Raw genomic sequence first — 26277 nt, 5'->3', positions numbered from 1 at the left:
GATTTGCCAGATGTATTTCCATGACTATTTGTTTATAGATATTTTGTGCACTTATTTCTTGCATGTCTAGTAGGCATTTTTAGCATTTGTAACATGGTTGGACCCCTGTGCGTTCCACAGGCGTACTTCCGGTCTCCCCATTCCGGATGTGCACCAGGTGGAACGCACACTGCATTCCACTCGCTTCTACTATAGCCACTTGTGCACCTGTGTGTTTCACAGGCCAACTTCCGGTCTCCTTGTTCCGGATATGCACTAGGTGGAACGCATATTGCGTTCCACCCACTTCTACTATAGCAACTTCCGGTGGGCGGCTCACTTCCGGTTGCGGCTTACTCTATCCCGGATATGGTCTGGTGGAACGCACGTTGCGTTCCACCCACCTGACTTCCGGTTATGCGATTTTATAATACAGAGAGAATAACGATCTGAGGGCAGTTTTGCATACAGTTTTTTTATATATAGGTGTTCAGCCTTTTACCTATTACAAGCCCCACCAATGTACCTGTATTTTATGATAAAAATAACCTCTATTCTGATTCCCATAACGATGATTTCATCCCTTGTAACTCCACCCACTGTTTTTTTGGCGCCAAAACGGCAAATCCACATGTATTTAAAGCCCATACATTATGTCTATTCTATATCTTGCTCCTGATGAAGGGGGTACTATGACCCCTGAAACACGCTGAGCCGTACATTTTATCATTAAAGAGGATCGATTACGTACCTTTGGATTTCTCTGCTGCTTTACCAACCAGGCTGTACACCCGGGTCGTAGACGTCAACCTCTAACAACTTATACGCGATCCCGGCTTAGGGGGGTGACTTGCCACAGGTGTTTTGAGTTTATCCTGGTGGCGACCCCCCTGTGAAGTGAGTGGATTTTTACCAATGATTTTATTTTTATTATTGTCTTCATAGTTCTAATATTTTTAACATTCTTGAAACATTTACTTCATTTTATGCATCGATTTCTTATTCTGTTGTATTGCTGCATGATTTGACCTACTAATACTACAAGCATCATCCTATTTCTATTACCTACCCTCGACTGTGCTCTACCTATCAGCCTATAGCACCTGAGTTTGGTGATCTTTGGTACCGTCAACGACTTTCTAACACCAACACCTACTTCTATTCTGTCTTTTGGGAGTTTGGCGCTCAACCGTATATATTTTCACAGTGACCGGTTAACACTCGGGGTGGGTGACTACCCCCTGTTTCCTACCCTTCACTGATTTATCTCAATCCCTAGTCAAACATTATATGCAAACCTGAAAGCATTTGTAATCTAACTTTTATAGGCCTAAAATGTTTGATAAAGGAAACATAATGAAGTTGACATTTTGATAAAAGTTTTTTGATAAGACTGTAACATTTCTCTGAGTATATAAAGTAGTGGTAGGTGTGCAGATCTAAACACAACTGGAAGGTTACCCTTCAACATGAAGTGTCTAATTTTTGCTTTCATTTGCCTCCACATCTCAGAGGGGATTGTTAAGTAAGTACATGTTGTTAATTATGTTTTTATTAATTTTTGTCAAGTAATTATATAACCACATAAACCAAAACAATGCTATAGAAAATCAAGCTTGTTGTTTCATGTTGACCACAACTTCTGTCAGTATGGAAAGTGATTGATGCTAATCTTATTTATATTTAATTTCCTGACACCTATGTAGTTTTACCAGAATTTGTGAGCTTTCTTAGTTTGTGCACACTGAGAAACTGACAAATTGAGAACTGAGAAACTATAGTTATATATTTCTTATTTTAATTGATCCTTTACTATGAATTGTATGGCAAAAAATACATTGCTCCAAGTTGATTGCATAATTCTGAAACACATTGCATCACTAATTGCTGATATTTTTTAATACCTTTTCACTCTACCTGACAATTAATCTGGTAAGTTAAAGGGTAAGTTTTCAGACAATTTACATTGCCATACATCAGCAGTAATACATATTATTGCAAATACAAGCTAAGAGATTACTGAGCAAAACTTAAACAGAGTCAGTCATCAGAAAATTCACTGTGAATCCAGGCACAATCCCTTGTAATATTAGCTCAGCTGAGTGTAATGATACCTTTCAGTTAGTGATCTGTTGATTCACTATGGAGATAACATAATTTTTATCAATATTCAAAACAGCCGTTAAATGCACCAAGTGTGAGCCCATACCAGTCTGTGCACCCTTGCTCTTCCACCTTCCCTCTCCTTGATTGTCAGGGCCTGGTTCCTGCATAGTCATCTCGTCTGACTTTGTCAATCAAGAAGGAGAGGGATGGACCGACAGAGGAAGTAGGAGAAGCAAGGATGCAGAGAGTGACATGGGCCTGCCCTCAGTGCAAATAATTGCCCATTTACATATGGATTAAAGGTACTTTTCTCCAGAATAGAGCAATAAATCCATATATCCATACCTAAAAAATAAAAAAAAATGGGAAATGTATGCATTAAATTACATACACTACTCACAAAAATTTAGGGATATTTGGCTTGTAAGTGAAATTTCAGGATAAACCTAATATGCACTCTAACCTTTACAGGAGAACTTAATGTGACCTTCTCTAAACTTTTAAATGCACATGTCCAAATGTTCAATGTTTTATTACTTTTTGCACAACTTGCTGTTCTCTAACAAGGAGCTTAATGGCAAAATTCAAATGTTTGATCCATGAATCGCCCAATAAATCTCTTGGCTCAATTAGAATTCCTATTTAAACAGTGCTCCTCATCATGTTGTTCAATTTTGACATCGTGAGACCAAGACAACAAATAACTTCTTAACAGTATCTCGCTATTGAGAGGCTTCAAGCAGGATGTTCTCAGACAGAAGTGGCCACTGAACTTAGAGTGTCACAAAGTTTCATCAGCATGTTGCAACAGAGAAACAGAGAAACTGAGAGAGTCAAGGAAAGGCATAAAAATGAATGTCCTTTGGCCACATCCCACACTGATGACCACTTCATTATGAACAATGCCTCTGCATGAACAACACAGGCCTAATTTCATCTTCATTGACAACAATACCCCAGGTCATCAAGGTCGCATCATTAGGGAACAGCTGCTGGATACTGGGGTACCTCAAATGGAGTGGCCTGCACTTTCTTCACACCTGAATGCCATTGAAAACCTATGAGATCAGCTGAGTGACCATGTAGATTCTTGTAACTCTGTATCCCAGAACCTCAATGAACTGAGGGCCACCCTTCAAGAAGAGCTGGATGGCATGCCTTAGCAGACAATAAGTCGACTTGTGAACAGAATGAGACGTCGTTGTCATGCTGTAAATGATGCTCAAGGTCACATGACAAGTTATTGAGACATTGACATTTTTGTGGGGGTATACCCACCACTGTAGTTGGCTTTTGTTTCAATAAATTGTTTGAGATGAGGAAATCACCATTGCATGCTTCTACTTAAATGCCCTCCTTTCATGATATAATATCACTATAGTGTGAACTTTTTACTTTTCCATAAATTTCAGCCAAATATCCCTAACATTTTGTGAGAAGTGTATGTTTCTTCCAATTATTTCACATTTAAAGCAATGGATCCGTGGCTATATAGTACCCCAAAAATACACATTAATATACATGTCTGTGAAGAACTCTCCTATAATAACCCTGACATTTTCATTTTAGAGTCCCCCTGAAGAGATTCAAGTCCATGAGAGAGGTGATGAGCGAGCATGGTATCAAAGCCCCAAGAGTTGATCCAGCTTCGAAATACTACAACCAGTTTGCCATTGCTTATGAGCCTTTGGCAAACTACATGGATGTGAGTAGTTAGGATGTAAAATTAATAACAGGGTATAATTAAGATTAGAACAAATAACTCACTTAGTTAATATGTTTTTTTCTTTCTTTGTGGTTAGATGTCATACTATGGAGAAATCAGCATTGGTACACCACCTCAGAACTTCCTGGTTCTGTTTGACACTGGATCCTCTAACTTGTGGGTAGCCTCAACCTATTGTCAGAGCCAGGCATGCAGTAAGTAACTGTAGATTGAGTTTAAAAAGGAATGTAAAGCATATAGTTTTTTTTTTTATAATTAATCCTTTTTAATAATTAAACTAGTGTTTGGAACATATAGTCCTAGCAATATATAAGTTACGCAGTTATCTGCAAAACAAATTTCCCTCAGTTGTCTCTGGTGTTTTGGTAGCTCATTTCAAACAAGAAAATGCAGCTGCACTAAGTCACTTATCAAATTAGTGGTGGTTTCAGTTTTGTGGCTATCATAGTCTAGTATACAGCTTTACTGTTTGCCAGCATCAGTGACATAATTGTTACTGTCACAACTTCAGTTCAAAATTATAATTAGTTTATCATTTAAAAGAGTTTAAAATGGTTGTCTCACTTTAGCAAATGACATTTATCATGCAGAGAAATGTAATACAAGCCACTTACTAATGTATTGTTATTACTCATATGGCTTCCTTTGCTGTCTGGATTCATTTTTCCATCACATTATATGCTTCTCGTTTCCATGATTACGACCACCTTGCAATCCAGCAGCGTAATCACGCTTGCACACTATAGAAAACAGAGCTGGCCTCTCTGGTGGCCGGGACCATAGAAGCTTACATATTCCGACGCTTTTTCCTATAGTGTGCAAGCACGGCCACGGTGCTGGATTGCAGGGTGGTCGTAACCATAGAAATGGGAAGTGTATAATGTAATGACAAAGTGAGTCTAGCCAGAAAAGGCAGAAATATGGATAATAACAATACATTAGTAAGTGCCTTGTATTAACTTACTCTACATGATAAATGCAATTTGTTCAAGTGAGACAACCCCTTTATGGCTTGCACTGGCTATAAGGAAGCAGGGCCGTCTTTGCCGCAGGGCAAAAGGGGCAGCTGCCCTGGGCCCAGTTGCTCCTGGGGGCCCAAGGGAGCTCAGTTTCCCGACTCCCATTCACTAGTGACTGCATCACTAGATTAAAACATTCGGGGCCTGGGCCCCTGATGTTTTGTCCCAGGCCCCGAATGTCCTGCCTGCCTGCTAGATGCAACTGTATTGCCGTACACAGAACGGCAATACAATTGAATCTAATACACTGGGTGTAGAGGTGAAGGACCTGTGGTGACATCACAGGTCATGTGATCAGCAAAACAGGCTGTGATAGGATGACCTGGATGATGTCACCATCATGTGACCAGTGCAGGATTGGACCGGAGTGAAGAGGGGAAGGAGCCTAATGCTGATGTCTGTATATGAGGACTGGAGAGGTAAGTGAAGGGACAGGGAGAGGCAGAGCAATGCTGGGAGTTGTAGTTATTTAACTGGGATGTATGTTAGGGCTGAAGGGAGGGATGTTATTGACATGGAACTGTGTGCTTGAGGTGGCTGGGGGAGGGAGTGATGTTATTTACATGGGACTGTATGTTGAAAGTGGATGGTGGGGGGGAATGATGTTTATGTACATGGGACTTAATGTTTAGGCTACGTTCACACTTGCGTTTGGGGATCCGCTTGTGAGATCCGTTTTAAGGCTCTCACAAGCCGCCCCAAATGCATCAGTTTAACCCCAATGCATTCTGAATGGATGCAGATCCATTCAGAATGGATTCGTTCGGCTCCGTACGGCCCCCCGTTCCATTCTGGAGGCGGACCCCAAAATGCTGCAAGCAGCGTTTTTGTGTCCGCATGGCCATGTGGAGCCAAACGGATCTGTCCTGACTTACAATGTAAGTAAATGGGGACGGATCCCTTTGCATTGACACAAAATGGTGCAATTGTAAACGGATCCGTCCCCCATTGACTTTCAAAGTAAGTCAGGATGGATCCGTATTGGGACTTAGAAATTCAAATCTAATACAAACGAATCGGTCCTGAACTGATGCATTCGTTTGTATTATCGGTGCGGATCCGTCCTGTACAAGTACAGGACAGATCCGCACGAACGCAAGTGTGAAAGTAGCCTTAGGGGGTGATGCTTACATGGGATTGTGCGTTGGAGGCGGCTGGGGAGGAGGTGATGTTATTTACATGGGACTGTATGGTGGAGGGAGGATTATAACTACAGGGGGCCCTACAGATCCAGGGGACATTATAGGAGGTCTTATTACTACTGGGGGCTCTATAGGAGGGTCTTATAGATCCGCCTTATTTCTACTAAGCGCACTATGGGGGCCTTATTACTACTAAGGGGTCTGTAGATAGCTTTATTACCACTGGGGGAACAATAGGGGGCCTTATTTCGACTGGGGGGCTCTGTGATGGTATTATTAATATGGGAGGGCTCTTCTAATAATGGGGGCATTGTTGAGGAGCATTATCACGGTTGGGGCAGTGTTACTAATGAGGGCATTCTAGAAGGGAATTACTATTGGTGGAACTATGAGGAGCACTATTACTATGGGGGGCAGTAATGTTTCTTCAGGATAGTATTTGGGGGTATTGGGAGGGGGGGGGGGCAGGGTCGTAACTAAAGGATCATGGGCTCCGGTGCAAGAGTTCAGCTTGGGCCCCCCTTCCCTCAGTGCTTTGTGTGTCTTCTTATGTGGCACAAAGGTCTTTGGGCCCCTTCATGCTCCTGGGCCCGGTAGCGGCTGAGAGAAGTTGTCCAGACCGAGTGGAGAAGATGATGAGAGAGAAGATCTACAGAGAAGATGATGACAGAGAGGAGACGTGACAGGTAAGTGCTGCTGTATAGCAAGTACAGCAAAGTGGTGGGGGGGGGGGGCGGGATCCAGGGGGCCCAAGTAAATTCTTGCCCAGGGTCCAATCAACATTAAAGACGGCCCTGTAAGGAAGAGGTATAGTTAGCTGATAAATACATTCCAGACTTCTCTATGGTATTTAACAGAAATGTGGAACATAATACTTTATTAAGTGAATAATATTTTGTCAGTTTTGAAGGATAAGCATGCTTTAGCAATCCCTAAATATTGTTCATTGACCAATAGACTACCTGTTATTATTTTTACAGACAATCATCCTAAATTCAACCCAAGCCAGTCCTCAACCTATTCCTCAAACAACCAGCAATTTTCTCTGCAGTACGGAACTGGAAGCTTGACTGGAATACTGGGATATGACACTGTCACCGTATGTCACACTTCCATTTAGATTTTTACTGTAGCAAAAAAAAAATTTGCAAATTGTCCACAATCCACATAAAATTCTGACATTGGTGTCCTTTAGCTACATTACTACAATATCTGCTCCTCTAGCTGTTTGGCAGATTTTTTTTTCAAAAAATAAGAATGTACCCGGCCTTAGGGATGGAAAAGCTACTGTAGCTGGGTGTAATATTTGCTGATTAGCAGCTGGGAACCTGTGACTACCACAGTCCCAACTATGGGTAAATGTATTTTGGCCTTCTGACGTATGGGGAGACCCTTTCTTTGTGAACCTTAAAATTACAAAAGAAACATACATTTAATGTTCCAACTTCCAACAGAGTTTTGCTTAAATAGCAATTTTGTTTGTAACAGTTGATAAATATTCTCACTTCAAATTATTTGGCCTATTATAGATCCAAAATATAGCTATTTCTCAGCAAGAGTTTGGACTAAGTGTGAATGAGCCTGGAACCAACTTTGTGTACGCTCAGTTTGATGGAATCCTGGGTCTGGCTTATCCATCTATTGCCGAGGGAGGAGCCACCACTGTGATGCAGGAAATGATCCAACAGAATCTCATTAATCAACCTATGTTTGGTTTCTATCTTAGTGGGTAAGATTATATGTTTTGCAAGCGTGTTTTTTATTTTCTACATTGTGATGTACAGTAACATGTAATATTTGCATGCATTTATCTACATCACCTTCTATTTGCAGACAGGAGAACACCCAGAGTGGTGGAGAAGTAGCTTTTGGGGGAGTTGACCAAAGCTACTACTCAGGACAAATAACCTGGACTCCTGTCACCTCTGAAACTTACTGGCAAATTGGAATCCAAGGGTAGGTACTCAAGCCTTAAAATTGATATAAAAATACTTTATAATGTCTAGCATTGGAGGGCGTAAAGCACATTTTTTTTATAATACTTTGCATTGTTAATTTTAGCATTGCTAATGATTTAATAGCTGAATGTTTGTCTTTTAGGTTCTCCATCAATGGACAATCTACTGGATGGTGTAGCCAAGGATGTCAGGGTATAGTAGACACTGGAACTTCTCTGCTGACTGCTCCTCAAGGAGTCTTCTCCAGCCTCATGCAAGACATTGGTGCACAACAAGATCAGAGTGGAAATGTAAGATAAAATGTCTATCTATATCAAATATAACACAAGGTACTCGATGGAATTTTTCCAAGTCTTGCCTAAAGCCAAGACTTGGGATACTTAAAGTAAGCAATGCTTACTTATTGTTACTGAACAATTGTGCAAATGTGCTCACATCCACATTTTCTTACATGGGTAGATATTTCAGTTGATGTGGATCACCCTAAATTGTTATAATAAGTGTATTTTCTCTTGCAGTATGCCGTGAGCTGCAGTTCCATACAGAATCTCCCCACAATTAGCTTCACTATTAGTGGAACTTCTTTTCCACTTCCACCATCTGCTTACGTTCTTCAGGTAGTCTTCTTTCCTAAGATAATTTTTTTGTGTAATGTGCCAAATATCAAGTAATATTATTAATATTATGTTTTGTTATATTTTATCTACTTAGAGCAATGGATACTGCACCATTGGTATTATGCCAACTTACCTGCCTTCTCAGAATGGGCAGCCACTATGGATTCTTGGTGATGTCTTCCTCAGGCAGTACTACTCTGTATATGATCTGGGCAACAATCAAGTTGGTTTTGCTACTGCTGCATAAACATTCTGCTCTACATGTTATCAATATGTGTGATTTACCTATTAAAACACCTGTAAAACCATTATGCAGAATTGGTATATGTTTTAATTGTTTGAAGTGCCATTAATAAAAATACAGACATCAACTCATTGCATCTAGTGTGTTTTCAATAAATATGTTATGGTGTAACTTGGAAGCAGCTATTTCAAAGTTGTGTTCACCGTGCAATATTACAAAGAGCAATACATTTGCTATTAAATAAGATATTATGAGCACATTATTATGATTTACTTTAAAGGTGGGAGAAAAGCAATATTACTACAAACCGGATTCCAAAAAAGTTGGGACACTGTACAAATCGTGAATAAAAACTGAATGCAATGATGTGGAGGTGCCAACTTCTAATATTTTATTCAGAATAGAACATAAATCACGGAACAAAAGTTTAAACTGAGAAAATGTACCATTTTAAGGGAAAAATATGTTGAATCAGAATTTCATGGTGTCAACAAATCCCAAAAAAGTTGGGACAAGGCCATTTTCACCACTGTGTGGCATCTCCCCTTCTTCTTACAACACTCAACAGACGTCTGGGGACCGAGGACCGAGGAGACCAGTTTCTCAAGTTTAGAAATAGGAATGCTCTCCCATTCTTGTCTAATACAGGCCTCTAACTGTTCAATTGTCTTGGGCCTTCTTTGTTGCACCTTCCTCTTTATGATGCGCCAAATGTTCTCTATAGGTGAAAGATCTGGACTGCAGACTGGCCATTTCAGTACCCGGATCCTTCTCCTACGCAGCCATGATGTTGTGATTGATGCAGAATGTGGTCTGGCATTATCTTGTTGAAAAATGCAGGGTCTTCTCTGAAAGAGATGTTGTTCTAGAACCTGAATATATTTTTCTGCATTGATGGTGCCTTTCCAGACATGCAAGCTGCCCATGCCACACGCACTCATGCAACCCCATACCATCAGAGATGCAGGCTTCTGAACTGAGCGTTGATAACAACTTGGGTTGTCCTTGACCTCTTTGGTCCGGATGACATGGCGTCCCAGATTTCCAAAAAGAACTTTGAATCGTGACTCGTCTGACCACAGAACAGTCTTCCATTTTGCCACACTCCATTTTGAATGATCCCTGGCCCAGTGAAAACGCCTGAGCTTGTGGATCTTGCTTAGAAATGGCTTCTTCTTTGCACTGTAGAGTTTCAGCTGGCAACGGCGGATGGCACGGTGGATTGTGTTCACTGACAATGGTTTCTGGAAGTATTCCTGAGCCCATTCTGTGATTTCCTTTACAGTAGCATTCCTGTTTGTGGTGCAGTGTCGTTTAAGGGCCCGGAGATCACGGGCATCCAGTATGGTTTTACGGCCTTGACCCTTACGCACAGAGATTGTTCCAGATTCTCTCAATCTTCGGATGATGTTATGCACAGTTGATGATGATAGATGCAAAGTCTTTGCAATTGTTCGCTGGGTGACACCTTTCTGATATTGCTCCACTATCTTTCTGCGCAACATTGTGGGAATTGGTGATCCTCTACCCATCTTGGCTTCTGAGAGACACTGCCACTCTGAGAAGCTGTTTTTATACCCAATCATGTTGCCAATTGACCTAATTAGTGTTAATTTGTCTTCCAGCTCTTCGTTATGCTCAAATTTACTTTTTCCAGCCTCTTATTGCTACTTGTCCCAACTTTTTGGGGATTTGTTGACACCGTGAAATTTTGAATCAACATATTTTTCCTTTAAAATGATACATTTACTCGGATTAAACGTTTGATCTGTCATCTACGTTCTATTACAAATAAAATATTGACATCTCCACATCATTGCATTCAGTTTTTATTCACAATTTGTTTAGTGTCCCAACTTTTTTGGAATCCGGTTTGTATTTAGGTGCTATGTTGTAAAAGACAACTTTAAACTCTGAGAAAAATGTCATAGAAGCGGTGTCATTAGTAGGGTGCAATAATAAAACTGAATGATACAATTGTACATATAGACCCACTCAGTAGTATACCTGTAAATGTTATATTTTTTTTATCCCTGTGTCCTAATATATATTTAAATAACCATGTTGCCGCATCTAAATACTCACATAAGCTGCTCAAACCAAACACCAGAATGGGAAAATTAAATTATGTTGTAATAGACTTCCCTTCCAGAATAATTAAATTCTAAGTTTAGGGCTCTTTCACACTTGCGTTCTTGTCTTCCGGCATAGAGTTCCATCGTCGGGGCTCTATGCCGGAAGAATCCTGATCAGGATTATCCTAATGCATTCTGAATGGAGAGAAATCCGTTCAGGATGCATCAGGATGTCTTCAGTTCCGGAACGGAACGTTTTTTGGCCGGAGAAAATACCGCAGCATGCTGCGCTTTTTGCTCCGGCCAAAAATCCGGAACACTTGCCGCAAGGCCGGATCCGGAATTAATGCCCATTGAAAGGCATTGATCCGGATCCGGCCTTCAGCTAAACGTCGTTTCGGCGCATTGCCGGAGCCGACATTTAGCTTTTTCAGAGTGGTTACCATGGCTGCCGGGACGCTAAAGTCCTGGCAGCCATGGTAAAGTGTAGCGGGGAGCGGGGGAGCAGCATACTTACCGTCCGTGCGGCTCCCCGGGCGCTCCAGAGTGACGTCAGGGCGCCCCAAGCGCATGGATCATGTGATCACATGGATCACGTCATCCATGCGCATGGGGCGCTCTGACGTCACTCTGGAGCGCCCCGGGAGCCGCACGGACTGTAAGTATACTGCTCCCCCGCTCCCCGCTCCTACTATGGCAACCAGGACTTTAATAGCGTCCTGGGTGCCATAGTAACACTGAACGCATTTGGAAGACGGTTCCGTCTTCAAATGCTTTCCGTACACTTGCGTTTTTCCGGATCCGGCGAGTAATTCCGGCAAGTGGAGTACACGCTGGATCCGGACAACACAAGTGTGAAAGAGGCCTTAGGAAGACATTTTGTATCTGTTCCAGTTCCAGTTTCAAATTGTATTATCATCTTAATACGGAGTATACAGTACCAGTCAAAGACATGAAAATGATGAATGAACACATGGCATTAAGTAGTAAAGTGGTAAACAAACCAGAATATGTTTTATAATTTACATTCTTCAATGTAGCCTCTGTAGCTTCACGCGGTAGTTGCCTAGAATAGTTTTCTAGCAGTCTTGAAGGAGTTCTCTCAGATTCTGACCACTTGTCTGCTTTTCCTTTACTGTGTTGTCCAACCCATCCCAAACCATCTCAACTGGGTTAAGGATGGGTGATTATGTAGGCCATGGCATCTGAGCCAGCATTCCATCCCTCCTTCTTGGTCAAATATTCTTATTCTTTGGTGGTTGTGTTTGGGGTCATAGTCCTATTGAAAAACAAATTATGGTCCCACTTAGCACAAACCAGATGGGATGACATAGAATGCAGAATGCTGTGGTGGGCATGCTTGTTAGGTGTGCCTTCAGTTTTGAATAACAGTGTCACATGCAAAGCACCATCATACCTTCTCCATGATTCACGGTGGAAACCACACATATAGAAACCCGCCACACACATTTTCGGCATCTCACAAAATTATAGCAGTTGGAACTTGGAACCAAAATTCTTAAACAAAATCATCATACCAAAGCATGTATTTCTACTTGTCTAATGCCCATTCCTTGTGTATCTCGGCCCAAGGAAATCTCCTCTTCCTTTTGTTCCTCAGTAGTGACTTCTTTGCTGCAGTTTGACCATAAAAGCCTGATTCACACAGCTAGCTCTGAAAAGTTGATGTTGAGATTATTTGAGGTGCTTTTCATTTGTAATTTATGAGGCTGGTAACTCGATTGAACTTATCTTCTGCAGCAGCGATAACTCTTGGTCTTCCTTTCATGGGTCATCATGAGAGCTAGTTTCACTATTGATTATTTTATAGGCTTTATGACTACATTTGAGAATATGAATGCACTTGAGAATACCTCCATGCCGATTCTCCAGCACCCTTCACCACCTCCTTTCATGCAGGTCACGAAAGCCAGGCAAGCTGGAACACAGAATCGGTCAGGGCCAGAGCACAACACGCAGTTTAGTCAGATGAAGAACATGGGGGTGCACGTCACATCTGCACACATGCTCCTTCCTGTCTGTGTGCTGCTAAAATACAGAAATATTTTTTTTATAAAAACCTGATCGGAGTGCTCTGGATGGAGACTGGCCTTCCAACAAGATGATGACCCTAAGCACACAGTCAAGACAACATAGTAATGAATGTCCTGTAAATGTCCTTGAGTGGCCCAGCCAGAGCCCTGACTTAAAGGCTATGGACACCTTTGGGGAGGTATTTTTTTTTATTGTTGCATTGTACTCTAGTTGAAACCCTTTTTCTGTACAGCCTTAACATTGTCTAGTAGCATGCTCTTTCTTTTTTAATCTGTTCCATCAGGCAGCAAAGCTGATGGCTCCCTATCTTTTATCCCAGACTTTATAAACTTCATTATAGCTTAATTCTTATATTACTGATAAGAATGTGACTTAAATAGTGTTATTGAGCTATTAGAAATTTAGAGATAAGAGGGCACATTTATTAAGAATGGCGTTTTAGAAGCTGGTCTTAATAAAGGCCCTCTGCTGGGGGAGGATCCACCAAAGTTATGAAGAGGCGCAGGCCTCTCCATAACTTTGGCACATCCATCGCCAATTCTAAATGTAAGACAGCTCCCGGGCTCTCTTATATTTAGACAATTTTCTTCACGTAAAACAGGTGTAGAAAATGATGGAGACTGGCCTCCCAGAACGTCCCCTTCCCCGCCCACAATTTTAGACCTGGCGTGAGAACTTACAGATAGCGGTGCAACTAACCATTGTGCCGCCATCTGCTCCTGAAAAATACCTAATTTAAGTGTATTTCAGATTAGTAAATAACCCCCAAGGTTTATTATGTGACAGGCACAAAAAGTGCCATTGTCATAGCTAGGCAGCAGTTAAACCTTTATGACAAAGCTGCTGAATATTTTTTAATAAAGACCAATTGAAAACATTATTTTAAGCCTAAAATGAGTAAAATATAATGATACAAAAATTAGCCCTGAAAGTATACATAGCCTTCAAACCTAATCGAACATATCTGGAGACACCTGAAAATGGCTGTCCACCGACAGTCCAGAACCAATTTGATAGATCTTGAGGGGATCTGCATAGAGTAATGGTATAAAATCCCAAATCCAGATGTGGCATCGTACCAAAGAGAACTGGAGGCTGTTAGGGATGAGCGAATTTTTCCAAAATTCGATTTGCCAAATTTTTTCGGAAAAATTTGATTCGATCCGAATTAATTTGTGGCAAATTAAATTAAAAAACGGCTATTTACGGGCTGCAGGGAGCCTTTATAGTGGTGTAGAACACTGTTCCTTGCAGTAACACGTATAGGGAGTCTGGTGTGGTAGTGAAATAATACTGTGAGTCAGTATGACATGCAGATGACAGGTGTCGCTCTTAGAATCACTGCATACTTTACTTATTTGGGCAGTCACGGGGCCAAAACTGACCAAATAACTGAAGTATCAACTAGTGTTGGGCGAGCATGCTCGTGCAAACACCATTTTGACTCAATCATCGCGATGCTCGGCACATCGTGGTGTTCGGCCAAACACTGCGTGAGCTCGAGCGTGATGCTTGAGTCTCCTCCCCTACGCAGCCAATAAACGTGCAGGGAGGAACTGGCACTCACTGTAATGCCGTAGCCATGTTGGTTACTGGCATTTTTTTTAGGCAGGGTTCAGTCTTGAAAGGTGTTAGAGATCCAAAAGTCATTTTATGGACTATTGTTTTATCTGGCCGCAACATATATTATTAGCGCAACCTGCGCTAAATTGCGTGCAATTGTTTGGCCGCTGCTGACAGTGACACAACCTCTACTACATCTGTTGTGTTACATTTGCGCATCCTAAATAACTGTTACATTCAGTGCAATTGTTTGGCCACTGGTGACAGCGACATTACCTGTGCTACATCTCCTGTATAATGTTTGCACATCCTAAATATCAGTAACATTCAGTTAAATTATTTTGCCGCTGGTGACAGCGACATTTCCTGCGCTACATCTTCTGTATAACGTTGGCGCATTCTAAATATCTGTGACATTCAGGTTAATTTTTTCACCGCTGGTGACAGCAACATTTCCTGTGCTACATCTCCTGTATAACGTTTGCGCATCCTAAATATCAGTGACATTCAGTTGAATTTTTTCACCGCTGGTGACAGCGACATTACCTGTGCTACATCTCCTGTATAACGTTTGCGCATCCTAAATATCTGTGACATTCAGTAAAAAAATGTAGAAAGAGTAGAGGGCCACAGCAGCATATCCAAAATTCTTCTTTATTAATCAATCACCGCATGACACGGCATAAAAAATAGCAGCAACGTTTCGGCTAAGGATAGCCTTTGTCAAGCATATTTTACAATTAAAACACCAGGTATATAACCAGCATGTCAATGCCACCCACAATGATAACGATCCAATCAACAGACGTTTCTCTATGTTACACCCACCTAGTTAATATTCACCAGGCTGTTGTATAACATTCATTAGCTATTTCTAACAAACATGAACAGAGTTCACACATTCACATATTCACCTGCGTGGCATGTTGGTATGTACATATCCTCATGGTGGCTGGCGTCTCAGAATGGAGAGTGCGCATGTCCGCGGGCGTCATCAGGAGGCGACTAACACAAGGCAGCGCTGCAACTGCTGATGACGAACATCACAACGTGGTGGTTGGCGTCCCAATGCTCACACTGCGCATGTCCGCAAGCGTCATCAGAGGGCGGCCGGCTAGTGTCACGATGCCGCATCCTCTACTGATGTGGCAGGCAGTGTGACAGGAGAGGCAACATCGTTGTGTGACAGCGGAGGCAATAAAGCTGCAAAGTAGAAAATGTCCGCGTTGCCTAGATACAGAACAGCGCGCACAATAATGGATACAATGACACATGGTAAAAATACAATGCGTCACGTATCATAGTTAGAACAGAGATCGCCTTGCAAATGGATAGATACATAACCAACAGATACATATCTATCCATTTGCAAGGCGATCTCTGTTCTAACTATGATACGTGACGCATTGTATTTTTACCATGTGTCATTGTATCCATTATTGTGCGCGCTGTTCTGTATCTAGGCAACGCGGACATTTTCTACTTTGCAGCTTTATTGCCTCCGCTGTCACACAACGATGTTGCCTCTCCTGTCACACTGCCTGCCACGTCAGTAGAGGATGCGGCATCGTGACACTAGCCGGCCGCCCTCTGATGACGCTTGCGGACATGCGCAGTGTGAGCATTGGGACGCCAACCACCACGTTGTGATGTTCGTCATCAGCAGTTGCGGCGCTGCCTTGTGTTAGTCGCCTCCTGATGACGCCCGCGGACATGCGCACTCTCCATTCTGAGACGCCAGCCACCATGAGGATATGTACATACCAACATGCCACGCAGGTGAATATGTGAATGTGTGAACTCTGTTCATGTTTGTTAGAAATAGCTAATGAATGTTATACAACAGCCTGGTGAATATTAACTAGGTGGGTGTAACATAGAGAAACGTCTGTTGATTGGATCGTTATCATTGTGGGTGGCATTGACATGCTGGTTATATACCTGGTGTTTTAATTGTAAAATATGCTTGACAAAGGCTATCCTTAGCCGAAACGTTGCTGCTATTTTTTATGCCGTGTCATGCGGTGATTGATTAATAAAGAAGAATTTTGGATATGCTGCTGTGGCCCTCTACTCTTTCTACATGTCTTTGGATCGCTTTGGATCAGTGATCCCCTGCCCAGCTGCTGCATGATCTCCATTATTGCTCTACAATAGCCGTTTGCTGTGCTGCTCCTGAACAACCTTTTTCTACATTCAGTAAAAAAATGTCACCGCTGGTGACAGCGACATTACCTGCGCTACATCTCCTGCATAATGTTTGCGCATCCTAAATATCTGTGACATTGAGTTTAATTTATTTGCGCATACAATTACAAAACCTGCGCTACTGTACGTGTGACATACTTTCAAGCATATATACCATTTAATATGCTCAAGGCGAGCAGTAAGGGACGAGGAAGTGGCCGTGCTGCTGATGGTGCACACAAAGGCCGTGGCCCTGGGCGCGGTGAAACTGTGCCTGCTGCCAGAGCACAAGAAACAGACTCATCCACGATACCTAGCTTCATGTCCCAGTTTTCAGGGCGGAGCAGGACACCACTCTCGAAGTCACACCAGTGCGACCAGGTGGTCGGTTGGATTGCAGCAGATAATGCTTCCAGTCGGTTAAGCACCACCTTGTCTGCCACAAAGTCCTGTCTCAGTAGCCGAGAGTCTGGTCAATAGAATCCTCACCCTGATCCTCCCTCCTCCCACCATGGAGAGTCTTGGCAAACAAGTGATCCCACACTCGGATATTCCGAGGAGCTCTTTTCATCGCCATTCCTTGATTTGGCTCTCTGGCCAAGCCTGCTTGAAGAGGGATATGAGGAGATCTTGTACACTGATTCCCAAATTCTTAAGCATCCACAGTCAGAAAAAGATGACGTTGGGGAACGGCAATTAGTGTTTCATGAGGTGGATGAGTATGATGAGACACATTTGCCAATAAGTCAACTGCAATTAGTGTCTCAAGAGGTTAATGATGAGGATGAGACACAGTTTTCAATAAGTGAGGTTCTTGTTAGGTCAACAAGTCAGCAGGATAACCAGAGTAAGCAAGTGAAAGAGGAGTTGGTAGATGATGAAATCACTGACCCAACCTGGGAAGGTGGCAAGCCGAGCGAGGACAGCAGTACAGAGGGGGAGGGATCCACAGCACCGCAACAGGCTGGAAGAGGCAGTGGGGTGGCAAAAGGGAGAAGGCGGGTCACACCAAACAGGCCCACAATTGTTCCCTGGAGCACCCCCTTGCAGAAATCTCCCTTGTCAAGGGGTAGGTGTGCTGCAGTCTGGCACTTTGCAACCTGTGCCATACAAAAATTTGCAGGGGCTTGAACACTAGCAACCTCACCACCACCAGCATGATCATCCACATGGCATCAAAGCACCCTAATAGTTAAGCCGAACGCCTGGGTCCACAATCAGTGTCTGCAGGTCACACAACTGCCTCCTCTTCCCCTGTATTATGTGCTGGCCAATCCCCTGTCCAAGACGCAGGCCCGGATGCCTCCCGCCCTGCACTTGGACCTTCGCAAGCACCATCAGCTAACACATCAATTTCTGTGTCCCAGCGCAGCGTACAGATGTCCATATCCCACGCCTTTGAACGAAAGCACAAATACCCAGCCACCCACCCACAGGCCATAGCACTAAATGCGCACCTTTCCAAATCACTGGTCCTGGAAATGTTGCCATTTAGGCTTGTGGACACAGAGGCTTTCCGCAGCCTGATGGTGGTTACCATCCCTCGGTACTCAGTCCCCAGCCGCCACTATTTTTCCCTCACACACATACCATTCCTGGCCCACGTCTTCAACTTAGTGGTTCAGCAGTTTCTCAAAACCTACCCCAATTTGCCTGAGCTACTGGTGAAGGTGCGCCGCGTGTGTGCCCATTTCCGAAAGTCATCGACAGATTTTGCCGGACTGGTAACGCTGCAGCAGCGCTTGCAATTGCCAGCTTACCGACTGTTGTGCGACGTGAGCACACGCTGTAACTCCACGTTCCACAAGTTGGCCAGGCTTTGTGAGCAGCAGTTGGCAGTAGTGGAATACAAGCTGCAACATGGTCGTCACCTTTCCAGTCAGCTTCCACTCTTCACAAGCGACGAGTGGGCATGGATGTCTGACCTCTGTGAGGTTTTACGCAACTTTGAGGAATCAACACAGATATTGAGCGGTGATGCCGCTATTATCAGTGTCACCATCACACATCTGTGTCTACTGAAACACTCGCTGCTCACAATGAAGGCGGACGCTTGTGGAAAAGGTGGAAATGGGGGGAGACAGTACACAGGGTGATAGCCAGACCACCCTCAGTTCGTCTTCTCAGTGCAAATTGGATGATGATGATGAGGAGGAGGAGCAGGAGAGGGTTGCCTCTGCTACAGAGGGTAGTACCCATAGCAGGTTTATTTCATCTGTTAAGCGTGGAAGGGCTGAAGAGGAGGAGGATGAGGAGATTAAGAGTCATCCTCCGGATGAGGACAGCAAAATCTTGTCTGTTGGGACTCTGGCACACATGGCTGACTTTATGTTATGCTGCCTTTCCCGTGACCCTTGCGTTATACGCATTTTGGCCAACACTGATTGCTGGTTGTTCACCCTTCTCGGCTACAAAGAGAACTTTTCATCTGGAGAGGACTAGCAAAGTGGTGCAATATCAGAAGGTACTTGTGGAAAAAAAGATCTAAAAATTTCCAGCTGACTACACTGGCGGCCGAGTACGTAGTTCCTTGGGCAACCGAGGAGGGGAGACGAGGGGAACACACAGCAGTTTCAACAGGGGAAGGGCAACAATTTCCAAGGCCTGGGACAGTTTCATGACACTCCGCCAACACCCTCACCCTGATGCGTGGTCTAGTGTCACAAGTAGGGAAACGTTTTGGAAGACGGTGGAGTACGTAGCAGACCGTGTCAGTGTCCTCAGTGATTCCTCTGTGCCTTACAACTATTGGGTGTCCAAGCTGGACACGTGGCACAAACTGGCGCTCTATGACTTGGAGGTGCTGGCCTGCCCTCCTGTCAGCGTTTTGTCAGAGCGGGTATTTAGTGCTGCTGGGGGCATAATAACTGATAAGAGCATCCGCCTGTCAACTGAAAATGCTGACAGGTTGACTCTTATCAAAATGAACAAGGCCTGGATTGCCCCTGACTTCTCTACTCCACCAGAGAAAAGCGGCTAAACATAAAGGCACTTTAAATGTAGCTTTTATGGTGTACTGAATACACTGTATTCCCATGCACCCCTTCCACCACTAAAAAGGGTATATGGTTCAATCTTCCTTTTCTCGTCCTCCTCCTCCATCATATCAAGATGCTCATTAGGCTGCCCTCGCTCCTAATGTTTTAGAGGGTCAGCACAGCAGCAGACCCTCACCCCTAATTTTTTAGAGGGTCACCAGCAGGTCCTCGCCAATAATGTTTTTGATGGTCAGATCAGCAGCAGGCCCTCGCCCCTAATGTTTTAAAAGGTCAGCTCAGCAGCAGACCCTCACCCCTAATGTTTAAGATGGTCAGATCAGCAGCAGGCCCTCACCCCTAATGTTTTAGAGGGTCAGCTCAGCAGCAGACCCTCGCACCTAATGTTTTAGATGGTCAGATCAGCAGCAGGCCCTCACCGCTATAGTTTTAGAAGGTCAGCTTAGCAGCAGACATTCACCCCTAATGTTTCAGATGGTCAGATCAGCAGCAGTCCCTCGCCCCAAATGTTTTGAGGGTCTCTAGCAGGCCATCAATCATAATTTTTTAAGGGTGTGTATGATGCCCTACTTTATGTGTAATAAAGAGTGTATTGGAATGCCGGTTCTTTGTAATTTTTGGCAGCCCTTTCACTTAGTGCATAGGTTTTATGAGTGTAGGAGTCCCACTACCTGAACAATTGTACCACAATGTGAATGAGGCTCTCCTTTATGTAATATACAGGTTGTATCGGAGTGCCTCTTCCTTGTAATTTTTGGCAGCACTTGCACTTTATATACAAGTAAATATACAGGAAAGAATGTTTCCTAACAATTTTCCTCTAAAATCGATTTTATCTTCGGTTTTGTGTGCATGATTGTCAGTCTGTAAAAGTAGCGTGCTACTCGGACAACATCGTTCCGAGCAGCGACCTGGGATTTCAAAATGCGTCCAGACATCCTCCCTATGCTGTTCCCGAACCATTTCAGTGATGTTTCTATCAATTTCTGACCTTTTCCTGTGAACCAAACACCCTCACCTCTTCAGAGCAAGGGGTGCCTGGTTTAAGGCTCTGGTTCTCCCATTGACTTCCATTGTGCTCGGGTGCTCTGTAGAGCACTCTAGCATCCCAAAGTGTTCTACTCGAGCACCAGAGCACTTTGGTGCTCGATCAACGCTATTATCAACTCAGCCTTATATGTCGATGTTAGCGTCAAGAAGAAGCACAGTCCTTTTACACTCTCGTCAGCTGATTCCCCATAGATGTCTACAGAACCTGTTCTATTTAATGCTTGTAACCGGGGTTTGCTGGCGCCCCCTAGTGTCTTTGGGGTCCCTAAACCTAGTTAACTCACTATGCCTGACAGGCGGATCCTGAGCCTCCGCTATCTGGGAGCTGGGGTACATGTCTGCGGCAGTGCCTCCACCCAGTGGAGCATCTGGGGTAGGGATGTGGGGTCCCACTGGGAACATACTTGGTGCAATGAGACTGACACAGCCTAACTGGAATTTACTTTATATAGTAAGTAGCAAATGAACCAACATACATAGGAAAATACAATAGAGTAACACCGATAACAATGAAATGTGGATTTTTCCTCACCCACCCACCAGCACACCTGCATCCCACCCCCTTATCTTCGCCCTAGTGGCCGTTGGTGCACATAGGAGAGTTGGGGCCCTTATAAGTCCTGCTCCGCAGGGTCACTGAAGCAGCCTGAGCTGTTTAATGTCGTCACTGGACCTCAGAGTCTTTACTGTGAGTGAGGAGACAGGTGCCCTGTGGTGATACAGGGAGAGGTTTGACTTACCCTCACAACACAATTAACCAGGTCAGTCAGCAGCAGTCTCCTCTCACTGGATTCACCAGACGTCTGGACCCAGTGCTTGTCTTTGCCAGCAGGTCCCTCTCTCAGCAGGTGTGATCTTGGGTGAAGCAAGTTCTCTGAGCAAGGTTGAATCTCTGTGCTGCAGTCTCTCACAACTAGACACATGTCCTTTCTCTGGCTGAGCATGTCGTAACCTCTAGAAATCTTCCAGGACCTCCTTCCTCAGAGCTGTGCAGGAAGTATCCTAACAGGACCTGCGATGACGCCACAATCATGTGACTGATTTCAGCAGGTCATGTGATCAATGCTCAATGTTTTATTAAAAGCATACTGAGTCCATCTGCCATCTACTGGGCATTTCAGATAATGCAGCCCGTGTAACTTCACAGGGTTACATGCTCCCCCTTGAAAATACTTGCCTTCCACTGGCAAGTCCTAGCCAGGGGGCATAACAAAAATTCAACAGAAAAATATTTAGCATACATACAGTACAGTTAGCACAGTACATCCTAGCTAGCTAGTTATCTAGGGTAAAGAGTCACTAACATTTACCACTTCAGCTAGTGCATGTAGGAAAGTGGCCATTTTAGATGCTGCTTGTGTCAGCGGGGCATAACTGGGCTCTCCTATATTATCATAAACTAGGGCCCTAGGGGGTTGCCGCACTCTGGTGCTGTGTCTCAGTTCTCGCTGTGGGAGAGGATCTTGGGACATCCACTGTGGAACTTCGACTCCTGCCCTCGAAGTAGAGTCTCTAAGGGAAGTTCCAGGCACAAAACATGGACTTTCTGGATTCAACCTTGGAGAACTTTGTGACCCAGGAGAGGTTCCGGGACTTTGTGAAACCACAGGAGTTAAAGGAGGCAATTGCTGTGTTTCTTCTGCGGGTGATGACCACCACTGATCCTCTGCACTGGGAGTTCCCGGGGCCTCCTCTGCCCCATTTCCAGGACTCTCTGCTGGGTTTTCCTCCAGTTCTTCACTACTCTCTTCCTCTTCATCAGCATACACAACTGGAAGCAGATGGTTTCTATGCCAAGCCTTTATTCGGCCCTCCGGGCCCCTAATGTTGTACACTGGCAGTCCTTCCAGTTTGGACACAACCTCAAACAGGGTATCTTTCCATCTGTCAGCCAGTTTGTGTTTTCCAGGCACACATAGATTCCGGAGAAGAACTTTATCCCCTGCTTGAATCTCCCGATATCTCACCTTAGAATCATACCTTCTTTTGTTCCGTTCTTCCATTTTTGCTGCAGCTTGGGTGGCCAACTCATAGGCCCGATGAAGGTTTTGTTTGAGGTTCCTCACATATTGAAAGTGTGAAGTTGAATCTGTTCCATCAGGAGACACTCCCAAACGGACATCTATCGGCAATCGAGCTTCTCTTCCGAACATTAGGAAATAGGGTGAGAACCCTGTAGATTCATGCCTTGTACAGTTGTATGCGTGGACCATGGCTTCCACATGTTTACTCCAAGACCGCTTCTCGACTTGCTTGAGAGTCCCTAGCATATCTAGGAGGGTCCTATTGAACCGTTCTGGCTGTGCATCACCCTCCGGATGATAAGGTGTGGTTCTGGACTTCTGCACCTGCAACATGGCCAACAGCTCCTTAATCAACTTACTCTCAAAGTCTCTACCTTGATCAGAGTGTATCCGATTGGGTAGTCCATAGTGAATAAAATACTTCTGCCAAAGGACTTTGGCTACAGTCACAGCCTTTTGATCTTTAGTGGGGAAGGCTTGAGCATATCTGGTGAAATGGTCCGTTACCACCAGCACATTTCCAATTCCCGCTGTATCGCTCTCAATGCAGAGATAGTCCATGCACACAAGATCCATGGGTCCCGTACTTTTCAGATGACCCATAGGGGCAGCTCTCACAGGCAGGGTCTTCCTCTGGATACACCTCCTGCATGTCTTTACATGTTGCTCGACATGTTCCCTCATGCGAGGCCAATAGAACCGATCTTGTACTAGGCCATAGGTCTTGTCCATCCCGAGATGCCCATGTTGATCGTGGAGAGCTCTCAGGACCATGCCACGGTATCTGTGCGGTAGTACCAATTGTTTTCTATCAGGGTGATCATGATACTTCACAACCCTATAGAGTATTCCATCTTCGAGATGTAGTCGGCTCCATTCTCTTCGGTATAATTCTCTTTGACTCACAGGTAGAGAAGTCAGCAATTTAGGATTCTTAGTCTTTATTGCTCTGATAACTATCCCAATATACCAGTCCTGCGCTTGAGCCTTCCTCTTGTCTTCTGTGGTTATACTGGACCACTGTTGAAGCATGACTGGAGCATGGAACACCTCAGGCACGGCTTCTGGAGAGTGGCTAATTGAGTCTATCCCTCTTAGCTCGGCAAATTCTTCTTGACCTTCGGCCACCACATACATCTGACAAAAGGCTCCTACCCCCGGCCCAGGGATCTCTTCCCACTCCTCTTCTTCTCGGTGAGGAGGGAGTCTAGGTCTGCGGGACAGGGCATCTGCGCTGACATTCTTGGGCCCAGGCTTGTACTTCAGGCTGAAACTGTAGCTTGACAAGGCAGCCAACCACCTATGTCCTGTGGCATCCAGCTTAGCTGTAGTCTGGATGTAGGTAAGTGGATTGTTGTCAGTCCTTACTTCGAATGTTGCTCTATACAAATAGTCATGCAGCTTATCCACGATGGCCCACTTGAGTGCCAGAAATTCCAATTTATGGACTGGATAGTTCTTCTCTGCACCTGTAAGACTTCTACTTATGTAAGCCACCGGCCTCAATCCTTCTGGATAACTTTGGTGCAGTACACCCCCTAGGCCTTCCATACTGGCATCCACATGGAGGATATATGGTTTCTCAAGGTCTGCATAGGCTAAGACAGGAGCTTCTGTAAGTCTCTTCTTCAATGTCAGAAAGGCATCTTCACATCCTGAAGTCCATTTCTCTCCAAAGGGGTTTTTAGGATATGGTGCCTTAGCACCCTTTACGTCAGAGGTAATCTTCAGTAGGTCATGTAACTCTCGAGCAATCTTTGAGTAGTCTTTCACGAACCTTCGATAGTAACCACAGAATCCGAGAAAGGACCGCAACTCACTGATGTTATTTGGTCTTGGCCAATTCAACACTGCTTCAATTTTAGCAGGATCTGTGGCTACTCCTTCAGTGGAGACTATGTGCCCCACATAAGTGACAGAGTTCTGGGCAAATCGGCATTTGTCCACTGATAGCTTCAGGCCTTCAGCTTGAAGTCGATCCAACACCTTTAGCAATCTTTGTTCATGCTCCTCTGGTGTCTTCCCGAAAACAATTAGGTCATCTAGATACACTAGACACTCTTTGGGATTCATATCCCCCACAGTTTTCTCCATCAGCCTCTGAAAAGTAGCAGGAGCTCCTGTGACTCCCTGTGGCATTCTGGTAAACTGGAAGAACCCCAAAGGGCAGATGAAAGCTGTCTTTTCCTGATCCTCCTTTTTCATAGGTACCTGATAATATCCAGACCTCAAGTCCAGCACACTGAACCACTGGCTGCCAGATAGGGCGTTCAGAAGATCCTCTATCCGGGGCAAAGTGTACTGATCTGGCACAGTCCTCTTGTTCAGAGTACGGTAGTCCACACATAGCCGAACTGAACCATTCTTTTTCCTCACTACCACAATAGGTGAGGCATAGGGGCTCCGGGACTCTGTGATGATGCCTGCTCCTTCCATCTGCTGGAGTATGTCCCGGACATCTTCCACATCTCGAGGGGGTATTCTTCTTGACCTTTCTCTGAAAGGAGTAGGATCAGCAAGTCTTATAGCATGGGTGGCACTCTTAGAACACCCCACGTCCATCTCTGCTCTGGAGAACACTCCCTCTCGGGTGGCCAGTTTTGAACGAAGGCTGTCTTTCCACTCCTGTGGTAGAGGAGAATCTTCTAGATCAAAATCTAAAGGTGCTTTCACATGATCCTTCTGTTCTGCACTCACAGACATGATGGACGAAACTTGATCTAAAAGGTGTATCACACCAATCTTCTGATGACGATCAATCCGGATTTCTGTGGGGGTTAAATTCTGTACCATCACAGGAAAGCTCCGACACCACCTTTTTCGCCAATCTTTTACCTCAGGTATGAGAGTCCACCCCTTCTTCTGATCCTCTTCAGGTAGAGACTCAATAAGGTATTGTCCAGTTCCCCCCAACATTTCATGGTCCATTGAGGCTATGGCTCGTAAGGTTTTGGTCTCACCAGGCTTCACAAATGCAGGTTCTGTTCCTGAATAGTGGCACGACCCTGGTTTTGTTTCAAGGGCTAGTCGTCTACACTCTTTTCCTAGGACAGGGCTGACCTCCATCAGTCGGTCTAAGGAGACATCTCCCACTTCTGTCAGATAGGCCTTGAATACATCCTGTACCATCTTTGCATTAGTACCCAATATTATTGGGGCACACACTTTCTTGGCTGCAGGGCATATCAAAGCTTCCAGCTCCATAGGACATATCATCCCGGTGTTTAACTGGGGAATAGTTATGGTCACTTTTATGCATCCCTCCACAGGTTGAGCTTGAGACCCAACGCCCCATAGCTGAAACTCTCCTGCAGGTTCCATAGGAATGTGTTTCAAATGACGTTCATAGAAGTCTCTGTAGATAATGGTGACTTGAGAACCTGTATCTAGCAATGCTGAAGCATGAAGTCCTTCTACTTGCACGTGTATCAAAGATTTAGGCCCAATCTTGGCCCCTACAGATAAACTATACGTAGGCCGGGTCTTCCTTCGCTTGTAACACCTGGTCATTTGAGTCTCCTCGAGCTCGGTTGCCA

The 26277-nt window shown here is 44.3% G+C and overlaps 1 protein-coding gene across 1 annotated transcript; it reads left to right on the top strand.

Annotated features, from left to right (window-relative positions):
• Window positions 1-1448: 1448 nt before the first annotated feature.
• LOC120993353 (gastricsin-like) lies at window positions 1449-8794 on the top strand. Its single transcript, XM_040421879.1, has 9 exons — window positions 1449-1504; window positions 3655-3790; window positions 3888-4005; window positions 6953-7071; window positions 7502-7701; window positions 7806-7928; window positions 8073-8220; window positions 8449-8547; window positions 8642-8794. The coding sequence occupies exons 1-9, from the start codon at window positions 1449-1451 to the stop codon at window positions 8792-8794; spliced, it is 1152 nt and encodes a 383-aa protein (XP_040277813.1).
• Window positions 8795-26277: the final 17483 nt, after the last annotated feature.

The sequence above is a fragment of the Bufo bufo genome, chromosome 3 (genome assembly GCF_905171765.1).
Source record: "Bufo bufo chromosome 3, aBufBuf1.1, whole genome shotgun sequence".
NCBI classification, from domain to species: Eukaryota; Metazoa; Chordata; class Amphibia; order Anura; family Bufonidae; genus Bufo; species Bufo bufo.
The sequence above is the reverse complement of the archived record's forward strand: the minus strand, read 5'-3'. Positions and strand labels throughout refer to the sequence as shown.